At 36.0% G+C, this 27957-nt stretch overlaps 2 protein-coding genes across 2 annotated transcripts; one reads left to right on the forward strand and one right to left on the reverse strand.

Moving 5' to 3' along the window:
• The first annotated feature begins 121 nt into the window (after window positions 1-121).
• On the forward strand, window positions 122-19419 carry LOC148279652 (required for meiotic nuclear division protein 1 homolog). The gene is made up of 6 exons (XM_088229625.1): window positions 122-614; window positions 2403-2636; window positions 3122-3326; window positions 4771-4926; window positions 5349-5567; window positions 19048-19419. The coding sequence occupies exons 1-5, from the start codon at window positions 181-183 to the stop codon at window positions 5538-5540; spliced, it is 1221 nt and encodes a 406-aa protein (XP_088085751.1). The 5' UTR covers window positions 122-180; the 3' UTR covers window positions 5541-5567; window positions 19048-19419.
• APC7 (anaphase-promoting complex subunit 7) lies at window positions 11162-27336 on the reverse strand. Its single transcript, XM_088229623.1, has 10 exons — window positions 27200-27336; window positions 26473-26612; window positions 25111-25289; window positions 22919-23104; window positions 21735-21946; window positions 20523-20775; window positions 19114-19310; window positions 17201-17377; window positions 15032-15212; window positions 11162-13352 (listed from the first exon to the last, which is right to left on the reverse strand). Exons 1-10 carry the CDS (start codon window positions 27266-27268, stop codon window positions 13222-13224), a joined length of 1725 nt encoding a protein of 574 aa, XP_088085749.1. The 5' UTR covers window positions 27269-27336; the 3' UTR covers window positions 11162-13221.
• Window positions 27337-27957: the final 621 nt, after the last annotated feature.

Genomic DNA, 27957 nt, shown 5'->3' on the forward strand with positions numbered 1-27957 from the left:
TTTCAGTTTTAGTAATTTTTGTTCATTTCATAAATATAAAAAGCAACACTGAAATGTCAACAATTTTGAATTTGTGGTTTCGGATTTCGCGATTCTTGTCAAATTTCGCAAAATTGCATCACTTGGCGGTTTTTTCAACAAGATTTAATTAGCATTAAAAAAGCATATAGATACTGCAATATGAATTTTACGTATTTTTCACGTTGCGGCTTTTCTCCGGCGAGTTGTATTTTTGCCCATATTTCAGCCAAAACTCTTCCTTCAAATAACCTAAAAGTGATTTCGCGCAGTTTTGTTAGAATTCCCGGGAACGTAACAAAATTAAACAACGAATACCTGAATGTGTCGTGCAGATTGAATAAAGTGAAAGTTTGTAATGTTTCGTCGTTTCTACAAAAGCGTGACATGTCTTCGGAGATAACGAGGAGATATTTCGCCTCCGATGGTCAGCTGATGAAAAAGAAAATACACAAAAAGCGGTACACTTCGGATGTCGATCCCACGCTCTTCGAAGAAGGAAGATATTCTGTTGTGGCCTTCGCGACTGCTAAAGAGTATGATCTTGAAAGCCTAAAAATCGCATTGATGGAACAAAAACTATACAAACCACAAAAGTATGTGGATGGTAAAATAATTTTTCTTAGGTTTAAGTTTTTCAACAATGTGGACTGTGGCTAATGCGCTACCGGCGTCGTGTTGTGGTTTCGCTGTAGTCGCATCATCACGATTCTCTTTCCGCACCTAATGGTGCATAGGGCACTGCATTGGTACACTAATCGCAGCGTATCTTGATCATTTTTGTTACATGAAGATAAGATAATCAGTCTTACGCTTCAGGTACCAGTCCAGGGACTATGAAATATTCCAGTGTGAAAACACCCTTTTAAATAAAAAAAATCATATCAACCATGTCGGGTAGTCAAGTAGTCGTATGGACATGGGTAACTCAATTTTGGATCGGTTCAAAAATACGGTTCGAACGCTTTGAGCTGTTGAGCTGCAGCTCAAACTTCGAACAGGCGGCTCACAGCTTACAGCGGTTCAATGTGAGTTTCGTTCGAATTGTACGTGTACGCGACGCTTCAGGTCAGCTGAGTCAGAGCGTTAGCGTTGATTCGGTGAAACATTGAGCTGATCTGCTAGCCGGTTCAAAACTCCAGCTATAAGCTGAGCTAAGTATTTGTGCTGGGAGCTGACCTGCAGCTCAAAAAATAATCTTGAGTTACCCATGCCTAAGTCACTATGCGAATCCAGGGCCCCCATTACAATGGGAAATTAACATTTATCTTCAATTTTATCTACGAAGTAGAATGAAGTTTTCTGTATGAAAAGCTACATTTTTTTCTTTAAACATCTGATGAAGATACTTGAAATGTTTTTGCAAGTATACTTATTTTCGTACACAAATATCGATTTTTCTTTATAAACAGTCAAAAATAACTCTACAATGTTTGATTATGTCCAAATGCTTGCAGACTGGCTGGATGACCTCCCTAGGGAGTTGTTCATATTTAAATTTATTTCAACAGAGAGGGAAATTTTTTTGTGAAGGGAATATGGAAGTCTAGGCATTTACAGGGCTTATGACCTGTCATTGGCTGGTTTGAGTGGCCACTTTACACCCTGTGTAACATTCACCATTTTGCCTATGTTTGAACATCCATATTTCTTCAACTCTTCCATTTGTTGATTTTAGTGAAGTTAAAGAACTGAAACCTTTATTGTAGTGAAGAGATTCATCTGACTGAATTATTTCACATACTGGGCAACGCTTGAAAACAATTTTTAAACTTCTTCTTGGACCAGTTGGTTTCATTACAATATTTGAGTTTGTCCAATGTTACGAGTATTATATAACTCTGTAGTCAGATGGCAGAAGGGACCATCTGTAATTTTCAAAAATGTTCAGGAGAGCTGAAATACGTCTCAATTTCAAGACTTTAATCCACAAACTAAAATATTTTAGTTTTGCTTTTTACCATTCTAAATGACGCTGATTTAAAAAAAAAATCTGCGTCTATTTACTGAAATATTAATTAAAACTTTTGAAAACTAAAACATAGACAAAAATACAGATGGTCTCTTCTGCCATCTGACTACCGAACTGTTGCTGTATAATATACTATAATGTACATTTAAACTATTTATTGTTAAAGCCCCCTGGACGTTTATGAATTGTAGTATTTTTGTTCTTAACTATTTCCACGTCAAATTTGTTTTTATTTATTATTATTATCACGTGTTTTAATTTTATTTTATTTATATTTCTTTTCATTTGTTTTGTTATATTTCTTTTGTAAAATATTTTTCCTTTACCTTGATTTATTATGTTTTTTTTTTTAAAAAGCCTCAACTCAAAAAATAACTATAGTTCTGCGTTATTTTGATTATCGTTTCTGCAGATTGGGGGACCACGAGGCGCCCGACGTGCTCCTCACCGTGGCCAACTACAAGGTCGGCACCGAACCCCGTCACATGTTCTTCTTCCGCGAGGGCAGCGTGGTGCTGTGGAACTGCACAGACTTGGAGACCAGCAACGTCCTCGCCTTCCTCAAGGCGTTCGAGGAGGAGTCCTACCCCGAGGCCATGGTCATCAGAGAGAAGGAGAACATGTCCTATGCCTATCAGTCTGATGGGTACGCATTTTTTTTTACGCAGTTTTTGAGTGGAAAGTTTGCACTATTTTGCTGTAATATTCAAATTGTTTCTAGCTGGAAATATTTGAATTATTTCCGGATGGAATGTTTATATTTTTTCTGGATGTATTGTTTGCAAAATTTCTACATTAAATTTTTACATTGTTTTTGGATGAAATGTAATGTTTGAATTGTTTCTGAATGAAATGTAATGTTTGAAATGTTTCTGGGTAGAATATTTGCATTATTTTTGGGTTTATGTAATTATGGAATTGTTTTTGGATGGAATGTTGCATTATTTCGGCGTGTCACGTAATGTTTTTGTATATGTTGGTATATTCATTTTGGATATATTGTTTGCCGATTATCTGTATAAATTGTTTACAACATTTCTGAGTTGTCAGTAATGTTAGCATCGTCTCTTTTGTTTCTGGGTGAAAAGTTTTCATTGGTTTTTTTTTCAAATGAAGTGTTTTATTTTCCAGGAAGAAGTGTCGCCTCCAGGGTTCCATATTTCAGCTGAACCCAGAGCCAGAGAATGTCCTGGAAAAGTACACCTTCTCCAATGCGATGGCGCAGTCCGTGAAGCTGGGGATTTGGGAGGCCACGCTGGATGTATACGCCGACTCTATCGCCGATGTTACAGATGACCTACAGAGAGGGAAACCTATTGTAATGTCTAGAGGAGAGGTGCGTCGAATGTCTAATTAAATGTTATTATAAACATCTTAGCTGCCTGATTATAAACGACCCGTGGTGTACTTAGTTATTGGAACAATACGCACCATCCCTCGGTAACTGCACATATGTGCATTTATGCCAATTTCCAGGAATCAGCAAGCAGCCTGTTAGCCACATGTCCGGCAGAAACTATGATACCTACAATCTACAAAGCTACCCTTCGGATATCTTTCTTTATTTCATTAACCATAATGTTGAAACAGTGATTTTTTTATTTAGTTTTTTACTGTTTAGTTTTTAGCTTGAGCCCTTGACAAATTATCTACTATGCTCAATTTTAATTGTTTGTAAATTTCTTTATATAATTTTTAATTGCTAGAATTCCACTCGTTCAAGACGATTATTAATCTTGCTTAAAAAAGTAAATTTTACCAACCATAAAACACTTAAATCTTGTAAATAGGGTCGAAAATTTCAACAGGCCATGCGCTCAGTAGCTGCAATACTTGTTAAAATCTAACTCCTATTTTTAAAAATGAGTTTTTTTTAAAATTATTTTTTTGATATCATTCAAACACTAAACTTCATTGTCAAATTAAAACATAATTTAATTACCGTCCATGCGCTCTGTAGCTGCAAGACGTGCTGTAATCTAGCTCCTATCTGTTATAATTAAAATAGATCATAATTGGAAACGAGGAACTAGAATCCCAATCGTCCATGCGCTCTGTAGTTGCAAGACGTGCTGGAATATTTATTTATTGTACAGCGCCATTGCTAACGGAGAAGTTTTTGGCTAAAAGTCAGAAACTATTCTTCGCATTTGTTGATTTGAAAAAAGCGCATGATAAAGTAAATAGAATAAAATTGTGGGGCGTGTTGGAAAAGTATGTAGTAAACAATCAACTTATATGTGCAGTATCATCTTTCTATGAGGAGAGTTCAGCGTGTGTAAGAGTTAATGGGGGATTCACATCTTGGTTTGCGATCTCAAAAGGCGTGAAACAGAGATGTGTAATTTCACTGTGGTTGTTTAATCTATACATGGACAACTGTATGGAAGAGATAGAATGTATTGGGTATTGGAGCAAAAATTGATAATTTTTCAGTAAGCTGCTTGTTGTATGCTAATGATGCAGTTCTGTTAGCAAGCAGCAACAAGGATTTGCAAAAAATAGTCTCTAGAATGTATGATGTATGCCTGGAGAGCGAATTAGCGATGAACTAAAGTAAGTCAAAAGTGATGGTATTTGAAAGGGAAAGAGAGGTTACTGACTGCATAATAAATGTAAACAACAAATGTCTCGAACAAGTAGAAGAATTTGTGTATCTGGGAAGAATGTTTACGAGAGATGGAAGAGTGTAAAAAGATGTTGAGAGAGTGAATAATGCGGGCAGCGAAATGAACGGCGCACTGAGCACAGTAATTGCTAATAAAAATATGTATCCTTAGGTGTTACGGAAGACGGGTGCCCTGTTTTCTCTGAGACATCACATCAACTTGGAGTCGGACTTGCTGGACACTCCCGACTTCTACTGGGAACAGGCCGAATTAGAGAAGCTCTACCTCGAAACTGTAGGATACTTCAGCATCAACAAGAGGACCAGGGTACGTGGAACAGTTGCAATGATTGATTGTTGTAAAGATTAAAACTTCATGGAGTTGGAACAATTTTAATGCGTTCATTAATTTATTCATGGTCTATTACATGGGTGGCCAAAGTTTTAACCACGTAGTAGTAAAAAGTAGTAAAAATACAAAAAAAAAAAAATCAAATAAACATAATAAATGAATCCAGGGGTGGTATTCCAAACGCTCTCATGGCCGTATTATCTCGTGTATTTACATACAAAATACATGAGAAAAACTGTTTTCAGAATAGCGCCCCAGAGCAAGTTTTGTAACTCTAATTGTTTCCTATTAGGCAACAAGTTATTTTGTATTTTGCATGTTAGAATAATTAAAATTGTTTGTTGATTTAATACAGTTTTTTTTAGGGACAAACCTCATCTCTGGTACTTATTTTCTAGATTCTAAACGAGAAGCTGTCCCACTGCGCGGAATCGGTGGAGCTAGTCGCCGCTCAGCTGAGTGACCATCACCACGTGAGGCTCGAGTGGATGATAATAATTCTCATCATGGTGGAAGTCGGCTTTGAGATTCTTCACTTTCTGGACCGGTACATCGGCTCGCGGTTCATCGAGAAAATTCCAGAAGAGTAACGGTTCAAACAAGTTTGTTATTACGAGGTATATCCAGAAAGTGATTTCCGTTTATTGCAACACTGCGATCGCAGTTTTGCGCGTGCGTAGTACTTATCCTGACCTATTGAGAAGCAGTTGAAACCATTATGAGTTAGCTGAGTGTTGTGTGCGCTTCGTTGTGTTTGTTTGAAATGCCGAATAAATTTGAAAATCTCGCTCCTGTAAAATAAGGCCTGTAATTATTAAGAACATTAAACCAGTCTACATTCATCAACAGATCTGTGAGGTGTACGGAGAACATGTGATGAATTATTCAATAGTAAGGGGACGGGTAAAAAGATCAGTGTAGGTTGTGATAATGTGCACGACGATGAACAAAATGGGCGTTTATCTATGATTAGTTTCTTGTTAACCTTAATAATAAGTTAAGGAATGCTATCTTTGTTTAGTTTTTTATATTTCACTTTTTGTGCTGTTACATGTTCACTTAATTGCCATACTTACTAGTTCTTTGCTCAATGTATTATTATTGCGTTTTTTAAAATAATTTTTTATTAACTTTTTAAAATCATTCTTATGTTGTTGAAATTCCATTTTTCAATGCGTTTTGAAGCTGCAATACCTTTTGTGATGTTAACTATCATATTGTTTTTATCGTATTATGTAAATGTTATCAACTATCAAATATCTAAATTTAGTAAATGGGGTCTAGAATTTCAACCGTCCATGCGCTCAGTAGCTGCAAGACTTGTTGTTATCTAACTTCCAATTTTATAAATTTGCTTTTTATTTCGTTTTTAAAATATCACTTAAACTCTAAACTACATTGTCAAATAATTTTTTAAAAAATAAAAATGTAAATAGGGGCTAGATTTCTTATTGTCCATGCGCTCTGTAGCTGCAAGACGTTCTGTTATCTAGCTCATATATCATAATTGTAATATATCATAATTGGAGACGAGGAACTAGAATCCCAACCGTCCATGCGCTCTGTAGCTGCAAGACGTGTTGGGATATTTAGTTATTGTACAGCGCCCTTGAGGTGATTTTCACAAAAATGGCGCTATATAAATTATCCAAACATTATTATTAGTAATGAACTGGTTTGCCAAAATTGGGTGCCCATTTCGTTCGTTGTCGGGAACTTCATTGAACTGTCTCACCCTATCTCCTCATCAAATCGCTTATCACATGTTCCCCGCTCTGTTGATTATTAGTGGATTAGTTCAATGTTCTTCGCATTTAGGAAACGAATTACAGACTGAGTCTAACAAGCGGCAGGATTTTCAATTTTATTCAGCATTTCAAACAAGCACCATGAAGCGTACACAACACTCAGCTAATTCATTATGGCGTCAATTCATTCTTAATAGGTCGGGGTAAGTAACGCGCAAGGCGAAACTGACCTGGCAAGAAATACAAACGAAACTTACCTTTTCCTCGTATATTGCGACAGCTGTTTTTAATATTCGTGGAATGATCAGAAAGAGGTGGAAAAAGTAGAAAAATTATTAAATTGTACTTGCCACTTATAAGATTAGTAAAATTATTGGTTAAAAACCAAACATATGTATTACAAAATACCTACTTTTAGGCTTACTAGTCGCAAAACTGCAGTAGATATTTCGGTCTCATTAGGATTAGTAACCGAAAAGACCGAAGTTCTAGTACTGATGAGACTGGACTGGAAGCTGTGTAGTCTCATCAAAACTAGAATTGTTTTTGTCCTGTGATATAACAAATTCATGTTGCCATAGATTATATTTTTCAATAAAAAAAAGTGTATAGAGAAACACAGTACTCTCTCAGTAATCCGACACCTTAAAAACCCCAAAAGTATCAGTTTTTGTTCTAACAATTTAAATTAATAAGGGTCTATGAAATACTGTTGAATAAAAATAAAATATTTTTTACTTATTATTACAGTCGTTAAAATTAAACTTGATTAAAATGACAGCTTCCAAACTAATGTCAACAGTGATAGGAAATTACTGATCACTGATCACTGATCATGTACCGATCAAATCGATTTTATCAGTTTTTCAAGCAAACATGAAACTTTGTTTCCGAAAATTGATATAAAAACGCAAAAACAAGCCTAATATAGTGTGTTTAAGACAATTATTTACCAAAAAATAAGACATTTATACTTTTTTCATGAACAACATCGAATGAATTATTTTTTTATTCGATCAATTTACATTGATTAATTTGTCTCATCTCTAATGTTTTTTCAAAATGATGTAACCTTGTAAGAACGTCGTTAATAATTAGGTTTATTTTAGTTTTAAAGCTGATTTTATAAATTTTGTTATAAGATTTTATATATTAATGTTGATTTATGTTTCGAGCATTATATTAAAAAAATAAATTAACATTATTATTATTTGGTTCAGCCGGATGAATCTCTAAAGGTTTCAGCTCTTTTACTTCACAAAAGTCAACAGATAGAAGAGTTGAGGAAATGTGGATGTTCAAACATGGGCAGAATGGTGAATGTTACACAGTGTGTAAAGTGGCCACTTAAACCAGCCAATGACAGGTCATAAGCCCTGTAAATATGCCTAGACTTCCATATTCCCTTCTCAAAAATATTTTCCCTCTCTGTTGAAATAAATGAACATGCCAGATACGAATGATTTTTCATGTGTCAATATAAATCACTCCGTTACTATAAAGTTATGTCGTCACTTTTGCTGACAACTGTCATTCTATTCAAGCTAGCTTTTAAGGACTATAATCAGTGCGCGTGAAAAATGTATCTCAGCGCGAATTTCGCATCTGGCGGAAACAGCGATAGGAAGCTCCATCTTCGATGGCTGCCGGGCCGGCCCTGAGCGATGTAGCGTGGCGGGAGCGGCAGGGATGGAGAGTGGGGGAGTTGATGAGTCAGCCAGTGTTGCCAAATTTCTCCCAGCGCGCCGCTTTCTTTATTTACAGCATAGGGAACCTTACTTTAAAAATACCCTCGTACATATGTTACATATAATAAATATTGTATAATTTTGAACAGGTATTTCGTAAAAATAGTTTTTATTGAGTAATTTGTGCGAGGATTTGACTGTATGAGCTGCATTCTGACAATTATTATTGTCTTCTTTAGAATCCATGTCTCTCGATATAGTTATGAGCTCGTCGTCTTTCTTCTCTTCTCAGAACTTTCTGTTCTCCATTCTTCTTCAGTCACGCTCTGAATCACATCTACTAAAGGAACTATGTCGAGTCTTTAGCCACACGGCAGACTGCTGAATTTGGCACAGGAATATTGGTGGAGCCTGATTTTGTGCTTTCAACTAGTAAAAATAACAGCGGATATAGTTGACGGATAATCGAGCGGCGGATTACTTAGAGAGTACTGTAATTAAGTCATTAATATAATATTAAAACTTTCTTACGTCTTGAGAGGGATCTTAAAGCCAGAGCTTAGCGCTGGTACAATTATATTAGTACCAGGTTTAAGGTAATCGAAAATAGAACATTAATAAGCAACGTGGGGTTAGAAGCTCTTGAGTTCAAAATATGTATGTATTTGTTAATTATAATTTGATATAAAAACTTTGCTTACAGATGAATGTGCTGCTCAAGTATAAAGTCATTCTTTCTTACAATCGTTACTATTTTTGTATATAAGAATAATAATGTTGAAAATATATATTTTTATACAAATAAGCACTATTTTATTCCTGTTAAGGTTCTCAGCAGAATCGTAGAAGGGAGGCACCTGATCAAAACTATTTCAGAGAGGCGAGCCCAATGGATCGGCCACATTATACGCCATGAGGGTCCCCTGCGTGACATAATAGAGGATATGGCTGAGGGGACAAATCACAGAGCGCCCCTTTTCAACATTATTTATGTAAATTTTTAAAAATGGGACCATATAGTTGTACTCTAACTTGACTTTTGTGAATTAAAAGAGCTGAAACCTTTATTGATGTGGGTGCGGTTCATCTGGCTGAATTATTTCACGTACTAGGCAACGCCTGTAAATACTGTTAAAATTTCATACTTTTTTTTATACCAGTTTAAGTTAAATAAAATGTTGGTTGTTGGTTGACAAGGCTGGATTCCACTCCCTAGGGATTTATCAAGATTCTTTTTAAAAAAAGTAAGTCAAAACTCAAATATTGTAATGAAACCAACTGGTCCAAGAAGAAGTTCAAAAATTGAAAAACAGTTTTCAGGTGTTGCGTAGTATGTGAAATAATTCAGTCAGATGAATCTCTTCACAATAATAAAGGTTTCAGCTCTTGGAACTTCACTAAAATCAACAAATGGAAGAATTAAAGAAATATGGATGTTAAAACTTGGGCAAAATGGTGAATGTTGCACAGTGTGTAAAGTGGCCACTCAAACCAGCCAATGACAGGTCATAGGCCCTGTAAATGCCTAGACTTCCATATTCCCTTATTTAAGGTATTCTCCATCCCTGTCGTAATTTGTTAATCTCAATGACTCCTGAGGGGGTGAAATCCAGTCTTTTGTCTACGAACATTTGGACAAACTCAAATATTGTAAATAAAACAATTTTGTATTATTTTATTATGTATATTTAACTATGCAATAAATAATTTCAAACAATATAAAGGTTGGTCATATATAAATACAAAAAAAATCAATTAAAAATAATTATCTTAAATAAATAATTCTGATACAATTGAACTAATTTGAGAATCAGGTTGTGGTCCTGTGGCTAGTGCTGTGGACTCGTGGGTCAGAGGTCCACTTTACTCCATTTTCTAATACGGAGTTATTTATTAAAATGTATGTTGAGTAATAATTTTTTTATTTTATTTTTGGTACTGTTTAATAATATGCTCGCTTCCACTTTCCATTACGTTGTATCGCAATTCAACATAGGGCTCTTGGCCTCATATAGTTAGGGATACATTATAAAACAGTTGAACGAGGAAGACGAGACCGACTGAATTTGCTTGTTACAAGCATTAGTCGTTATACCAGAGAAAGGTTTTTAAATACAATCGCCATTGCATATTGTCAGTGTTGAAAATTATAATAAATGCTTACAAACATACCACTTTCTAAATTTAAAATTCGGATAAATAAACAATAGTATTTTTTCACAATGTTGACAATGCAATAAGGATAGAGAATCCTTTTTCACCACGCCACATTCGATTACACAAATAATTGCCACTTTGCCGCAAATTGAAACACGTCCGCTTGTTAGTAGTCATGTTTACAATGAGCAATTCCACTGTTTTCTAATTATTTTTTTTGTGCGTTATTTACAAAGATATGATATTTTAAAGTTACATTTATCAAATACCGCGCCAAATGACTAATCAGTGTGTCACTTTTCAGTAGCGACGTCATGAAACGGTTGGCGTTCTTACTTTCACTGACCTGACAAGAATCTATGGAATATTGCTTTGATTACTTCATTTAGTTGATCGTAATTTGCTCATTTCTATGTTATGGTTGTTTTTACGAACGTTTCGATTTAGAAAAACCTAGAAAGTTGACATAATCTCTGGTTGAAATGTCAAATTATACTATTTTTTTTTTCTATGGTCAAAACGTTGCGGAGGCTTTAAAGCGGAAACCGGAAATACTACACGTAGATATAAGGAGTGACGTCATTATTTACGATTTTAAAATGAATACTATTTTTAATATTTTTTATTTATTTTTGCGTGCGTTTTTGAGATATTTCATCCTACTCCAAAATTTTTAAATATTCACGTGTACACGAAAACATTTTTAAAATTTAATTCCGGGTTGGGCTGGAATTCCTCATTCAAGGGTTAGGTTTTAACTTATCTGACATCACCCATGTTCATTATGCATTGGCCGTAAAACATTAAAAAAATCATTGTAAAAACCCCCGAAACAAGGATGTCATTCATAAACTACAAAAGAAGTTGTAAATTGTAATGAGGCGCCGAGCCTGTGCTTACTAAGTTCACAAAGCTAAGATTTTTTACACGCAATTTCAACCATGTGTGATACTTTGTCAATGCTGTCAGTGAAAACACCAATTAGGTACTTAGACACTTACTTAGTATTATAAACGTAAACTGATCCCAACGCCCAGGGGCATCCGTAATAAGTTAGTCCCCCATTTGGATTTTATTACTTAGGTTCTTATTTCGAAAATTATATTTTTTGAATGATTGAAGAGTTTTTGCTCAACAGCTGACAATATTTTTGTTCGGTATGTCGGAGAAGAAGCTCGTTATAAATGTGAATAAATGTATGGAGAAAACCGCAAACTAAAATGTCAACTAATGTTTCCTCCTTATACCTGAGATCTCCCTATTTCCGCGATTGTTATAACCAAGTTCGACTGTATGAATAAAAAATTACAACTCGTTATTAATGGCCCCCAAAATTGAAATATTTATAGTCCTCAAAATGACAGCTGTCAAACTAATGTCAATAGTGATGGGAAATTACTGATTACTGATCACTGATCATGTACTGATCAAATCTTATTTTGTATATATTTATAAATTTTATCAGTTTTTTCATGCAAACATGAACCTCTGTTTCCGAAAATTTATATAAAAATGCAAAAACAAGTCTAAAAAAGTGTGTACTCACCAAATTCACAAAAAAATAAGACATTTATACTGTTTTCGTGAAAATTATCAAACAAATAATTTTTTTATTTGATCAAATTACATTGATCAATTTGTCCCATCTCTAACGTTTTTGCAAAATGATGTAACCTTGTATGAACGTTGTTAATAATTAGGTTTATTTTAGTTTTAAAGCTGATTTTATACATTTATGTGTCAAGCATTGTATTAAAAAAAATAATTAATATACCAAATACGAATGATTTTTCGTGTGTCAATATAAATCACTCCTTAGACGTTACTACAAAGTTGTCGTCAGTTTTTCTGACAACTCTTATTCTAATCATGCTATATTTTAAGGACTATTGGTAGATCACACATACGCAAATATTTCAATAAAAATAAATAAATTAAAGTAGAAGGGGTGTTATCAGAACCCCAGGCAGCATATTTTTTTAATAACTTTTGTTCATCATCATAAAGGTTTTAGCTCTTTTACCTCACAAAAGTCAACAGATGGAAGAGTCGGGGAAACGTGGATGTTTAAACATAGGCAGAATGGTGAATGTTACACATTGTGTAAAGTGGCCAATGACAGGTCATAAGCCCTGTAAATGCCTAGACTATCATATTCCCTTCTCAAACTGTTTTCCCTCTCTGTTGCAACAAATTTATATTTATAAAGCAGATTTCTATTTAAACTCAATAAAATTATGTCAAATAACTGTTCTTCAATGCTTGGAAAAATGCTCGGCACGTCGTTAATGGGAGGGAATATTTGAATAAGGAAAAGATGGAACCTGTGCGTTTTGGCATAAAAAGTGGGAAAACGTAAAATTTCAGAATGTAAAAACGAGGTTTTACTGTATCTTTATGTAACAGGCGATCGACGCACGCTGGATTTGGTTTACTAATGCAGTGCCCTTTACACCGTCGGATGCGGATACAGGAGTATGATGGTAAAATTATTATCAACGAGGGCAGAGCGCGGGGTCACGCATTTACGCGTAATAACGGAATACTCCTAAATAAATAATTACAGTTTTTGACTAGTCCTTAATTCTATTGTGCGCTTCGCTACAGTTTATGTAACTTCTGTCTGGAATATGCTCGTATGCGGATACTCGTCGGGTTCAGAAGTCGGCGTGGTGTGTTCAGGGGACTTCCAAGTCCATGTCACTCCAAACGGCTTCCGTTTCGCTTTCCTCCTGCCCATTATTGCTCATGTCACTCGGCAGATTGGGTTCCGCCACCAGGTCGTATGTGGTGTCGTTGTCTTCCACTACTGAAGAGTAAAGAAGAATAATGTCGATATAGTTACCAAAATGCAAAAAAAAACAATTTCAGAGAGGATTACATACATTTAGGCATAAAATATTTTCATGAAGACAAGGAAATCAAGGATATACGAGTGTGTTCAGAAAATAATGGGAACTTTTTAATGTCGTGGGTTTGGAGAGTCCGACTGTTAATTTTTTTATATTATGTTGGTATGCATGCCCCTGAAGTATGCTAAAATTTTCAGCTGTATTCATTGTTCACTTTGTCTGTGGCAGCCGCTAAGGTTAGACGTGTTCGGGGTGCTCGGCGATTTTCGTCTGTGCGATCCAGAATGATTCCACTGGGACGATTGAGCCTTAGTTTCGACGTCATATCCGCAAACCCATGTTTCAGTAATTCTGCATAGTCGTTGACTTCATTTAGTGACACCTGAGCAACTTCCATTCGCTGCTGTTTTTGTTCGATATTAAAAAATTTTAAAACAAATTTTGCTGCCACGCGTTTCATACCCAAAACATTCGAAAAAATTTCATGGCAAGAGCCAATCGATAGGCCAACATCATGGGCGACTTCTCTGATAGTGATTCGGCGATCGTTCATAACCATTTCATTTTTCACATTTCATTCACACAACCGATGGTTGTTGATGTGCTGGGGTGTCCGGGTCGTTCGTCATCTTCACGGCCATCTTGAAAACGGTTATACCACTCGTAAACTTATGTTTTACTTATGGCAGACTCACCATAGTCGATGACACACACGTGTTAAATTAGTTCACCCGAAGTAGACTAATGACCGACGATGCAATGTCATCATTTTCCATTGAATCCAATACATTCGTAAAATGCAACTCTGAGTAAGTCACATGAAATCGGAGGGCATCGTTCTACAGTACATTCACACCGTCCCTACCGTGAAGAAATGAACTACAAAGGAACATCGTCTATAAAGAGACCACAGGATGCAGCCAACATCACGTCAGACCAGCTCGACGACATCACTCAGCTCCAGCATGTAGTTCAAGTGCAGTTACTTCAACCCATCATCGCCGCTACACTCGTGCTACACAACCGAGTGCTGTATCTTATTCGCCATGTAACCAACCTCATGTCTTCTCTGTCAATCTCTAACTGGGGTAAGAACTCCAACCAAACCCTTAACTACATAATCCTACAGGCCTAGCCTTTGTTAACATTTCACACAGTTTATTTAATTTTTTACACAAAATTTGATATAACGTCTTTGATCCATCTTTTTTAACAAACGAAAATCACCAAGCTCATAAAAACACATCTAACCTTAGCGGCTGCCACAGAGAAAGTAAACAATGAATACAGTTGAAAATTTTAGCATACTTCAGGGGCAGGTAACATAATGATCATCATAAAAGGAGCCTCATCCTCGGGGGACTACTGCTCAAACCTGAGGATGTTAAAGAGCTCGCCGCCTACCTAATAGCCCGAAACTTTACGGATCTGGGCTCGGAGGGGGAGATTTAGCAAAATGTAAACTCTCGCCTTCCACACAGCAGCCAGGCTACAGGTTTATAGACCTGGGCTCGGAGGGCGAGTACTATTCACTGGGACCCGTCACAAGAAGAATTGAATTAAACACAAGAGATATTTAAAAAAATTAAACATGGAAAGCGGAACGCCGTTTCGTCACTGATGTAGTCGGACTTACCCGGGTGCTGCGTGTGCGGCGGCGGGCGGTCGAGCTGCGCGAGCGCGTCCAGCACGCTGCGGCTGCCGGGCTCCAGGGCCAGCGCGGCCACGTAGTGCTGCAGGGCCCGCTCCGCGCAGCCGCGCCGCGCCCACGCCTCGCCCAGCGCCTGCTGCAGCGCCGCCGAGGGGCAGAGCGCCACCTGGGGGGCAGTACGAGGTTTACCAAATCATAGTAACGAGAAAATGTTCAAAAAGGCAAAATAAAAAAATGGGTAGTGGAGCTGGTTAGAAGTAAAATGGATTGTCTCATTCGCCCAAACCAATATTGAATCAACTGCTCAACAAGTGTATAGCTTATGTTTTGTTTTTGTTCTTTCATTGTGTGTTTTGTTATATAAATAATATAGATGTACATAAATTAATTATAAACATAAATGCTGTCTGAACATTTTGTTAATTATCTCTGTTTATTAAGTCTTCTTTGTTTATTCTTACATGTAAAAATATTTTTAAAAAAAGTATATTTTTAAATGTCCTCGGCACGGGTAACCCCAGTGAGGTCACATTATTTTTATTACTAATAATAGTTTATAATGGAAAAAATATGAATAAATAAATACTTTTGCGAGGTTGACAAATCGTCGGCAGTTACAGTGGATGGCTCGTAAATTAAAATAATGGCAGTGCATTTTTACGCATTTTGCAAACATTAACTATAATATTGTGGGCGAAATGCTAATACTAGAAAACCCCAAAATCAGCACCTCCGAGTTAATCATTATAATCACATCTATATTAACTGTTGTAATATTTTTAATTGACATGGATAACTTGTCCATAAAAAACAGAAAAAAAAGATTTTTGGATTATACTGATTACAGCAAACTGATGACTTTCTTCTTCTAGCCAGTACTCTCACCTCCCATGTCGATCCCGCGTCTCTTAGTTACGCTGAATAAAGCCAAAAGATCGTGATTTATGGTCTTTCAGGACGGCGGGAACCCGGAGAGGTGAAGGAGAGGCAACTTGGACCAGCCAGGTCCACTGCCGCACCCTCAAAAAGCTCATGTAGGACGCTCTTGCGTTCGTTCTCAGAATGCTGGTTATGAAATCGAACCTCAAGCGCTTCTCAAAACTCAGAAGTTTGGTGTTTTGAGTTTTAGTAGGGTGCCGGGATTCGCACCCATATAGGAGTAATGGTATTATATAAGAGTTTAATAATTGGCATTTTGTTTTGCCCAAGTATAGACTAAGTTTACTTCACCTTTAGCGATTTTAATCACTGAGCTCACATTACTCTTTGTTAAAGGCCGATTACACGCTACAATACAATATTTTTAAGTCCCAGGAATTGGCCATTGTCCACGTGTAAACAGCAATTTGTAGGGTGAAAAATTGTTCCGAGACATTGTCACGGAGATAGACGGGAAAGTTATCTCCGCGGAACGACGATTACCTCCGCCATCGTTCGCATTGTCTTAGTGTGAACGCGCATGGACAGAACCTTGTGACAATAGCGATTTGTATATGGGGCAGAATTTTTTTATTTTATTATTTAGTTTGGTTTTAAACATTCCGATATATCATAGTATAAAATAAATTATATTTTTTGTGAACTCGCTCGTAAACACAGATGTGTATTCATTAACTCAGCGCCCACGTGTGAACTGCAGCAATGGCGAAAAAGGGGTGACCCGTTAGAGACATACAAGATACTCAACAGTTACTAAGCTGTCCAAATTTGGATCCCATGTTCAAGCTTGAATTCGATGCTCGTCTTCGAGGACATTCTCAGGCTGGAGAAAACCAAATTCCATCTAAATCGTTTGTTCATGGTTGAATAAGATGCCATAAGAGCTGGTCTCAACGTGTAGTCTCAATGGATTAAAGAATGGACTAGATTTGTTTTGGAAAAGTTAAAGTGCGCCAACAACTAAATTCCGTGTTCCGTCATGCGCGGTCAAGGCTGTTCACGGAGCTGGGACAAGACAATATTGTCCTATCTGTTGTATTTTTTACATGTAAATCGGAGTCATATTAACCTTAGCATATTAATATCATGTGGATTATTTTAACAGTCATAATCATCGTCACTTAGCTCATATTATTACGTATGCACTACTCGTTACCATAAGAGCAACGGCGTGTTAGTTGTGTTAAAATAACTTCTCAACGAGGTTTAGCTTACCTGTTTCTCTAAAAGGTCTATAGAGGCCTGGGGCTCATCGTCAGTGTCCAGTAGCCTGGAGAGCGCCAGGGCTGCGGGCAGGTGCGTCTCGTCCTGTGTCAGAGCCTTCTCCAACAGGGCCTTGGCTCGGACTGCCCCCCCACCGCCACCTTCCTTGATCAACACATTCGCATACAGCTGAAAAGGAGAGCGACCATTGTAGTTGAAGCAGTAATAGCGTACGGATTCATATGCTATTTATTTGGTAAAATGGCTTAGTATCTTCTACGTTCCCTTCTTCTTCATATGAATTTTAAAGACTAAAAAAATAACAACAGTTTTGCGTCTAGATGGCACGCTTTTATTGCATAGAACTAGAAAGTAACATTCAAATTGGCGGAAAATTTGAGTGATTAATAATAATAATTTTTAATTTATTTCAACAGAGAGGGAAAAAGTTTTCGAGAAGGGTATATGGAAGTCTAGGCATTTACAGGGTTTATGACCTGTCATTGGCTGGTTTGAGTGGCCACTTTACACACTGTGTAACATTCACCATTCTGCCCATGTTTGAACATCCACATTTCCTCAACTCTTCCATCTGTTGACTTTTGCGAAGTGAAAGAGCTGAAACCTTTATCACGTGGGTGAGATTCATCCGGCTGAACCAAATCACCTACTAGGCAACGCCTGGAAACAATTTTCCAATTTTTATACTTCTTTTACCAGGTAGTAATTCAACAATGTTTGATTATGTCCAAATGCTTGCAGACTGGCTGGATTTCCTCCCTAGGGAGTTGTTCGTATTTAAATTAACTCCCTAGGGAGTTGTTCGTATTTAAATTAACTCCCTAGGGAGGAAATCCAGCCAGTCTGCAAGCATTTGGACATAATCAAACATTGTTGAATAATAATAATGTTTGGATAATTTATATAGCGCCATTTTTGTGAAAATCACCTCAATGATTGTCCAGATTTAGTGAGTGGTGATGGAAATATACTAATAAATTATCAATATTATGGCATAGGATCAAAACTGCCCGTGCAATAACATAAGCGTAAGACTATTTCAAATAAAAATAAGAGAAACCGTGGAGGAACATACAGTAAAACCTCGTTTTTACACTGAAATGTTCAGGACCCTTTTTTTTCATACATTCTCATACAAATATTCCCCCCAATGAACGTTTTTACATTTTTCATCACCCCGGTTTTACGTTAAAATTTTTTCAGAATTCATTTGATGTGTCAAAAAAGCCAAAATTATGTCGTAATAATGGTGCCGCGGTCCGCGCGCCACCGCGTGTGCCACGCAAATGTAGAATAAAAACAGGTAAACAACTAATAAAAGATAAATTATTGTCTTAACCTAAATTCAAAGTAGGAGCAGTGTAACTGACCCTTTTGTTTAAGTTTCTTCCTTTAGGGTTAGTTTTAGTTTTCATTGGAACAAAAACGTCACATTGACAAATCATGATACGCACAGTTGATAAACGTTTAGGAACAATGAAGTTTTAATATCAATAAATTGTGATGTTTAAAACAAAAGTTATAAAAAAGATGATTTAAAAAGTTGCCATAAAAGTGTGAAACAATTTTGCAGCGATCTATATGACAGTTGTTTTTAGTGATGCCATAGAAAAAAAAGTGATACCGTATAAATAAAATTTCCCAACATTTAGGGGAAAAATACTGTACGTTATTTTATGTAAATTCAAAACGTTATTTTCATTATTGAAAGTGGACATAAAAGTATAACTGCGTTTTTGTTAATTTTTTATACGATAAAATGTTACTTGTGTATGCCTGCACCAAAGGTTAATACAGTACACTCAACAAATAAATTTGTTCAACAATGTTTTGCGTAGGTCCAAAAGTTTGCACAGGGTGTATCCTCCCCAGATTGCGAGGCATTCATAGCGTGCGACCCTTACCGTGAGAGACCGGGGGCAGTTGGCGAGCACCTTGCAGGCGTTGGCGGCGACGGCGGCGGCCTCGCGGGGGCGCCGCAGCGCCAGGTGCGCCTCGGCCAGCCCCGCGTAGCACTCGTAGCGGCCGGGGGCGGACTGCAGAGCCTCGCGGAAGTGCGCCAGCGCCTCCATGTACTTCTTCATGCCCATCAGGATGCTGCCTACGATAATACATTAAATCAACACGACAGACAACAGACAGTTTAACATACTCTGTTTCCATCGAAATATTTTCAATACAAAAAAATAAAATTATAAATTACAGTAAAACCCCGTTTTTACGTTCCTTATTTTATGTTTTCCCGCTTTTTACGCCGAAATGTTTAGATCCCATTTTTTTTCCATACTTTCTCATTCAAATATCCCCCCAATTAAGGTTTCCTACATTTTTCATAACCCTGGTTTTACATTGAAAAATTTTTGAAACTCATTCATCTGTCAAAACGCCGAGCTGCGCGCCGCCTTGTGAATGGAAAATAAAATCGAGATAAATAAAAAAATGTGTAAATTATTGTATCACTAATTTCAAAGCAGGTGCAGTGTTTTGCAGGCCATTTTGTTAAGAGTCTAATTTTGTCATTTTACTCAATTGCGACATGCAGTTGACACATGTTTAGGAAGAATAAAGTCTTTACAGCAATAAATTAAAATGCAGAAAGTTTAAAGATTTGGCAATATAAATATTATTTGAAGTTATAAACGTAATTTGGAAAGGAGATAGTTTGAACAGTTTTCATAAAAGTGTGAAATAGTTTTGCCGCGATGTAAATGACAGTTGAAATTCAAAATGATGAACACACACTTTTTACTACAAAACACTCAGTTCACCCTGAAGATGGCTCCTGCAATGGTAGCCGAAACGTCGGAACAAATCCAACACACACACAGTATCACCCAAAAAGTTAAAAAATATTATTTAAATGTGTTTTTTTTTAAATTCAATAAAAAAAAAGACATTGTGGTATTGATTGAAAAAATACAAAATATTAATCGCATTTTATTACAGTTTTTATAATTTTTCTGCAGTGTATTTAGTGTCTTAGTACAATAATTATGTTTATATGTAATTTCTTTTTTGCATTTTATTTTTCCTCACTTTAGCGTTTTCCTCAGTTTTACACTTTTTTTTGTTGCTCCCTAGGCAATGAGGAACTTCAGCCCCACGGGAAATTGGATACAAAAAATGTTTTCTGCGCGTCGTAAAAATTTGAGCATTCAATTGTGCAGCAAAGTTTCTTGAAAATGTACAAAAAAAAACAAAAAAAGGATTTTAAAAACTAATTTGCATGACGTAACTAGGTCACAACATAATTTGGTCAATTGTTCTAGACAGATACCGAATTTCTTCGCTGCCGTTTTATCTCTCATCCCACCTTTGAGCAGGAGCGCCTCGGCGTCGCGGGGGTCCACGATGCACGCCTTCTGCGCGAAGTAGGCGGCGCGCGGCAGGCGGCGCGCGGCGGCGTGCGCGTGCGCCAGCACCAGCCACTCCTCGCGCCCGTACTCGGCGGGCGGCAGCGCGGGCGGCAGCAGGCGCGCCTCGCGCTCGCGCAGCCGGCCCTCGCGCGCCAGGCACGCCGCGTACAGGCCCAGCCCGCGCCGCATCAGCGGGTCCGCCGCGTGAGCCTGGGGACGGCCGAATATAATAATAATAATGTTTGGATAATTTATATAGCGCCATTTTTGTGAAAATCACCTCAAGGGCGCTGTACAATAAATAAATATCCGAACACGTCTTGCAGCTACAGAGCGCATGGACGGTTGGAATTCTAGTTCCTCGTCTCCAATTATGATATATATGAGCTAGATAACAGAATGTCTTGCAGCTACAGAGCGCATGGACAATAAGAAATCTAGCCCCTATTTACATTTTTATTTTTGAAAATTTTATTTGACAATGAAGTTTAGAGTTTAAGTGATATTTCAAAAACGAAATCAAAACCAAATTAAAAAATTGGAAGTTAGACAACAACAAGTCTTGCAGCTACTGAGCGCATGAACGGTTGAAATTCTAGACCCCATTTACTTTTTTTAAAAATAATATAATAGTTAACATCACAAAGAGTCTTGCAGCTTCAAAACGCATCGACAAATGGAATTTCAACAACATAAGAATGATTTTAAAAAGTTAATAATAAAAAATAATTTAAAAAACGCAATAATAATACATTGAGCAAAGAACTAGTAAGTATGGCAATTAAGTGAACATGTAACAGCACAAAAAGTGAAATATAAAAAACTAAACAAAGATAGCATTCCTTAACTTATTATTAAGGTTAACAAGACAATAGATGATACTCAAACTCAAATTTATCCCTGCTTTTTTTTGGTATGCAGTAAACAGGATCTATAATGTCAAATAATATACAGCATAAGACTTTATTCATATAATCTGACTATGTCTCACCCTCTCAACACATCTGGCTCGAAGGACCAAATGTCCTTGCACGAAATGTTCAGCATAAGAGTTTGTTTGTATAATCTGATTATGTCTCACCCTCTCGACGCATCTGGCTCGAAGGACCAAACGTCCCAGTACGAAATATTTGACAAAAGAGTTTGTTTGTGTAATCTGACTGTCTCACCCTCTGGAAAGTGATGATGGCCTGCTCGGTGTCTCCCGAGTAGTACTGGACCTCGCCCAAGGCCACCAGCAGCATGGGGCAGCCCCTGAGAGGAGCCCCCGGCTGATCGAGCACCTTGAGAGCGCGTATGCTGGACGACCACTCGCGAGTGTGGAACTGGGCGCGTGCATTGAGCCACGCGGCCACGAGTGCCCCATCCGGACCCGTTGCCACTGCAGAAGAAAACAAACAAGATGTTGATACATGGTGTTATTCTGATCCAAGAGTTTGCAACACTAGCTAACAACCCGATTCAAATTTAGTATCTTATAAGTTACTATCAGGTACTACCCTCTTTTCCGTCGTTCTTCAAATTATGTAAGTCCTAGTGAGTTAATCTACCGCAGTAGGGCATCCTTCTGAGTAATCCATAATATTAATTTATCAGCACTGTGAATTTTGAAAGCTTTTTAATTTAAAAAATAATCAGCGTGTGACGTCACAAATACTCTACGGTGAATACTGCCGATTTGTGAATTGGTCCCGTAAGTTGGAAATCTATCGCAACACTCTTCATTGGCTGATTTGGAAGAACTTGTGATGTTGTTCAAAGTAATTAGTTTTTATTAAAATAATTTTTCCATGCATTTTCAAGAAACTTTGCTAAAGAAATTTAATACTCTAATTTTTACTGTGCCTAAGAAAACATTTTTTATACTCAATTTCCCGTAGCACTGAACCTCCGCATTATTTATATATTTTGTATATAAGAGTATGTACGGACCTCTCATAAAGTAAAATGCATCTAAAGTATAAAAGAAATGCAGAATCATTCACAACTATCGTGTGACTCTTTTTCCCGTCCTCTACTGGGTCTAATGTGTCCACAGAAGGAGATCTTAATGGCTTGAACCATTCTTTGTTTTGTTTTGGTGATCTCGAGAAATGATTCCATGGAAGGTGGAGGCAGTGAGAGTAGATACATAAGAAATACCGGTTTTGTATTTAAGGTACTTTATAAATTTGTTTTGAATATTTTCTATTCTACTTATATGTATGGCATACTGGGGATTCCATATCTGAGAGGCGTATTCCAAATGGCTTCTGACAAATGTATAATATAATGAAATAAGGGCCTTTGGTTTATCAAAGTGTTTACTCATTCGAATTATGAAACCTAACATGTAATTGTTCATTCAAGTTACCTTCGTTGACAATGGCCAGAACCTCGGAGGGTCGCACCATCAGCTTCAGTAGTCTGTCGGCCGCCTCTATGGCGAGTGGACACGCTCGCAGCGCCTCTCTGTATGCGGTGGCGGCGGGGCGAACTAAGCCCACACGCTCAAACGCTTGCCCCAGACACATGTTGATCTTCGGAGTGCGGTGCTTTCCTGCATTAGAGATTCATATTAATTTATAAATTCATTTTCAATAAGGGATTGAAAAAATGATATGTGAACAAAAAGTTTTAATTGAATAATGCAGTTCTCATTAGAACATGCTGTCATGGTAAGGACTATTAACCCTTAGAGTGTGGGCGCTGAATACTAAATTAAAAATAATTATAAACTTAAAATCTAGTTACTGCGGTTTTGCTTCCCGGATTTCATGGTTCCTGAAGGAATATTAATATGTGAGTAAGACTAAAATAAAGATATTTTTTTTGTGATTCCGAATCAGTATTTAACAAAATGTCGTCAAAAATGCTAGATACTGCACTCTTCGTAAGGACGGCAGACCACTGAACAGCCTAAAGTAGTGCGGTCTAAAGAACTACAGTAAAACCTCGTTTTTACGTTCCTCAACTTTACGTTTTCCCGCTTTTTACACCGAAATGTTTAGGTCCCATTTTTTTCCATACATTTTTATTCAAATATTCCCCCAATTAACGTTTTTTAAGTTTTTCATAACCCCGGTTTTACGTTGAAATTTTTTCAAAACTCATTCGATCTGTCAAGACACCGAGCTGCGCGCCGCATTGTGAATGGAGAATAAAATCGAGGTAAATAAAAAAATGTGTAAATTATTGTATCACTAATTTCAAAGTAGGTGCGGTGTAATTGCCCATTTTGTTTAAGTGTCTAATTTTGACATTTTACTAAATTGTGACATGCAGTTGATGCATGTTTACGAAAAATAAAGTCTTTACAACAATAAATTACGATGCAGAAAGTTTAAAGATTTGGCAATAGAAATATTATTTGAAGTTATAAACATAATTTGGAAAGAAGATAGATTAAACAGTCATTATAAAAGAGTGAAACAGTTTTGCCGCGATGTAAATGATAGTTGAAATTCTGTGAAGCCATACTAAAAAAATGATGCCATATAAATAAAATTTCACAATATTTAGGGAAATCAGAAATCAGAATCAGAAATCAGACATAAAAACATGTTTTTAAAAAATTCAATAAAAAAAACACATTGTGATATTGATTGAAAAAAATACATTTTTAAAAAATTAATCATTGGTAAATATGAATAATCCCCAATTGAGGAACGTTTTAACAAAGCGAAATATCTACAAAATAAAAAAAATTCAGAAGGTTATTTTATGTTAAAAATAAAACTATTGCGATTATAAATAAAATAAAAATTAAATTTTATAGTTATATAAAATCCTTACACATGTACTAAAATCAATAATGTAGAATCAGGAAATTTATTTATAAAAATGTTCTAAATTCACGAATTTTCACAAAAATTAATATCTACATATTTTTGTGATAGGAATCTATGGAAAGTTGATTTATGTTGGGAATTAAATAAGTTTACTTTTGCATAAAATCATTTTAAACTGATTTTTTGTAAAATTATATGTCTAATAGCACAAATAAAGTGATAACAAAATATATTTAAAATAATATTATTTTATTATTATTGTTATACTTCTTTTTTCTTGGCCAAAATCATGTTTTTTTACGCGTTTTGTGATAAATTGTGATTTTTTTTTCGATTTTAAAAAACTTAACACCCCAAAAAAATATGTAGATATTTCGCTTTGTGAAAACTCTATGTAGTGTAGTTATTTTGTTATGTAAAAATTCACAATATTTGAACTGCTACAATTTTGCATATATATCGTTTTGTTTTATCAATCGATAAAGCTCACATGGAAGAACCCGTTTCAATAAAAAACGCATTTGGTTTTTTTGTAGAAATTTCACTTTGTGAAAACGGTCCTCAATTATGACTGTTTTTACAATTTTTCTGCAGTTTTACATTTCCCACTTAAGCAATTTCCTCAGTTTGACACTTTTTTTGCCACTCCCTTGAAAAACGGAAAACAGGGGTTTTACTGTTATGGTTGGAGCGTGTGTGTGTCATTGATTTATAGATGACAAAACCACATATATATTGTACCAGAGGTTCAATAAACAAATAAATAGCGCCCCACCAGAGATGCTCTGCAGGATGTCGATAGAGGACTGCGTCTGCCGCATGTGCACGTAACACAGGTGCATCTTGTATTTGATCTCTATATCGGGGTTGCTCTCCTTGCCGCTCCCCCCGCCGCCTTCTTGGGCCTTCCACTGGCCGCGGTTCTTCAGCATGGACTTGCGCAGGTGGAGAGCCCTAGGGAAGAAATAAGCCGTCATCAGTAACTTGAAGAATGAAAGATTTTATTATTGAAAAAAAAGATGTACAATTTAAATAACCTAAATGTTTTTTTTCTCCAGAGTATCTAAGGAAGGTTTTAAAGTATAAATATTAATATTTACTTCATGGTATCTGGACTCGGCAAGTAGCTTCATTTAGTTGCAACAATTTGCGGACGGTATACTTTTATAATGCTATACTGAATGGACTCCATGTACTCAGCAATAACTATTCTGACATTGCTGATATTTTTAACATCAAGTATCAACTCTATTTAATTATTCACATTTGGTAACGTACATTTGTTAGGCTATAGTTCGGTAGTCAGTTGGCAGAAGGGACCATCTGTGCTTTTTTCTATTTTTTAGTTTTCAAAAGTTTTAATCAATATTTCAGTAAATACACATAGAAAAAAAAAAAACATCATAATTTAGAATTGTATTTCATTATTGAAAAGCAACACTAAAATATTTTAGTTTGGGGATTGAAGTCTTGAAATTGAGTCGTATTTCAGCTCTCCTGAACATTTTTGAAAATTACAGATGGTCCCTTCTGCCATCTGACTACCGAGTTATGTACCTATAATATATATTTTATTTTACTTTCTATTTACTTTTTTTTTTCTACTTTTTTGTACATTTTTTGGGTTGTTATTTTTAACATATTTTTTTTTTTCTTTTACTTGGAATAATTATATTTTGTCATTTTTTTTTGTTCAATGTACCTATGATTTAAGATATACCTACCTGTCCTCTTTATAAAAACATTTTTCTAACTTTTAAATTTTTATATGCCTTTTAATGATTTATTGTATGAAACCACTGTGTTATGTACACATAAACTTTTTATGCTTTTTTTCCGCTTATCATCTACTGATTAATTTAAAGTGTTTATTTCTACATTTTTTGTATGGTAAAAGCCACAGCATTCCGTGTATATTAATAAATAAATATGAATAGTTTTGTGAAAATATATTTTTGAATTAGTTTGCAGGCTTAACATAAACTATTCAAGTTTGTAAGTGAAAATTTTTGGAGGAAATTCATTGTAATTTATTATAGAAGTAAAAGAAGAGTGATACTTAAATTTGTACAATATCTTCGAGACCGGTATCTTTATAATTTATTACCATAATAAATTAATATAATATTTGACATACTTTCTGTAGATGGTCTCCGCTTTCCTATAATGTTGCAGCTGGAACAGGGAGTCGGCGTAGTAACAGTACACTTGAAAGGTCTCCTGAGGGGAGATATACTCTCCAAAGTTATTTTCTCCAACGGACACCACCATGGCAGCCTGGGGAAAAAAAGATAATCATGTTACATGAGGGTACTTGTTGCAGTCAATTGCCTCTTTTGTAGTGAGAAAATAGCACAAAAGTATGTATGTATATAATATATATATATAATAAACTAGTGGACCCGACAGACCTTGTCCTGCCCGAACGTTGGCTTGCCAATTAGCTGGTTCAGCAAACGATTTTCCGATATTCGAATTTTCGATAAACTATATTTTAAGTGATATTTTCGCCCCACCACACATTCGAAGAAGGACAGCCGCAGTGAATAACATTTATTTATTTGTCATTGAGTTAACGCTTTAGATTTTGGATGAAGAGTAAGCATAAAAAAATTGTAAAACATAAGCAAAATAATAATACCTACATATCATCATTGAAAACAGAAAACTAAACATTTTGTAATTTAAACAGTTTTTAAGATTATTCTTACATTGTTTTATTGTTGCAATGCAATTCAATCTCGCTGCAGGTAAAGTATGTAGGATACCGATGGACTTTTCGCGTAATGGCGGGTCATGTCATGTGAAAACGATGCTTTATGTTAAAAGTTATTGGTAAATAAAGGTCACATTTAGTTTCTTACCAGCGTTACGCAGTTGGAATATAACTCCTGATCGTACATAAGTTTCACTTGTTTGTAAAGACACACCATTTTGCCGGAGCAGCTTGTCAAATTTCTGGTAAATCCAAATCTAGAATATCTAGGAGCAAAAAGTGACTAAAGTGACAGTTGCGCTTTAGTATATAAATATAGGTTATGTTTTATGTTTATATTTGAAAATTCGGGGTTGCCAGTTTTGTAATCCTTAAATATATTTAGTACTTATCTACATATAATATATATATATAGAATTCATAGTGAAGATGTTATGAATTATTGACTAATTTGTTGCATTTTTTTGGTTGTTTCCTCTTGTTTTCTTCATTTGGAAATAAACGGAGACAATTTATGTTAACACCCAATGTATACATCAGCATTATTATTGTTTCCCTTGCAGCACCCAGTGATGCATAAGGCACTGCATTGTTACTACAGGGAATTTTCGTAAATTGGGAATACCGTTAAATTGAAAAATACATATTTAGAGCAGATGTTTACGACTCTAATATTACTATAAATGTACAAAAAATAAGCTTTCAGTTATTAATACCGGGTTTAAAACGAGCACAAAGAAACGGCTGGTAGTCGGCGTCAGTGGATTTAAACAAAATTGTAGAGTCAAACATTCTTTAGTTTATAAGTATTTTGAAGTTCTTTTAGCAAGCAGCAGGGAGGATTTGCAAAAAATTGTTTCTAGATTGTATAATGCCTGGAGAGCAAATTGGTGATGAACGAAAGTA

The sequence above is a fragment of the Micrasema longulum genome, unplaced genomic scaffold, assembly GCF_059751315.1.
Source record: "Micrasema longulum isolate JH-2025_06_02 unplaced genomic scaffold, ASM5975131v1 h1tg000688l, whole genome shotgun sequence".
Taxonomy (NCBI): Eukaryota; Metazoa; Arthropoda; class Insecta; order Trichoptera; family Brachycentridae; genus Micrasema; species Micrasema longulum.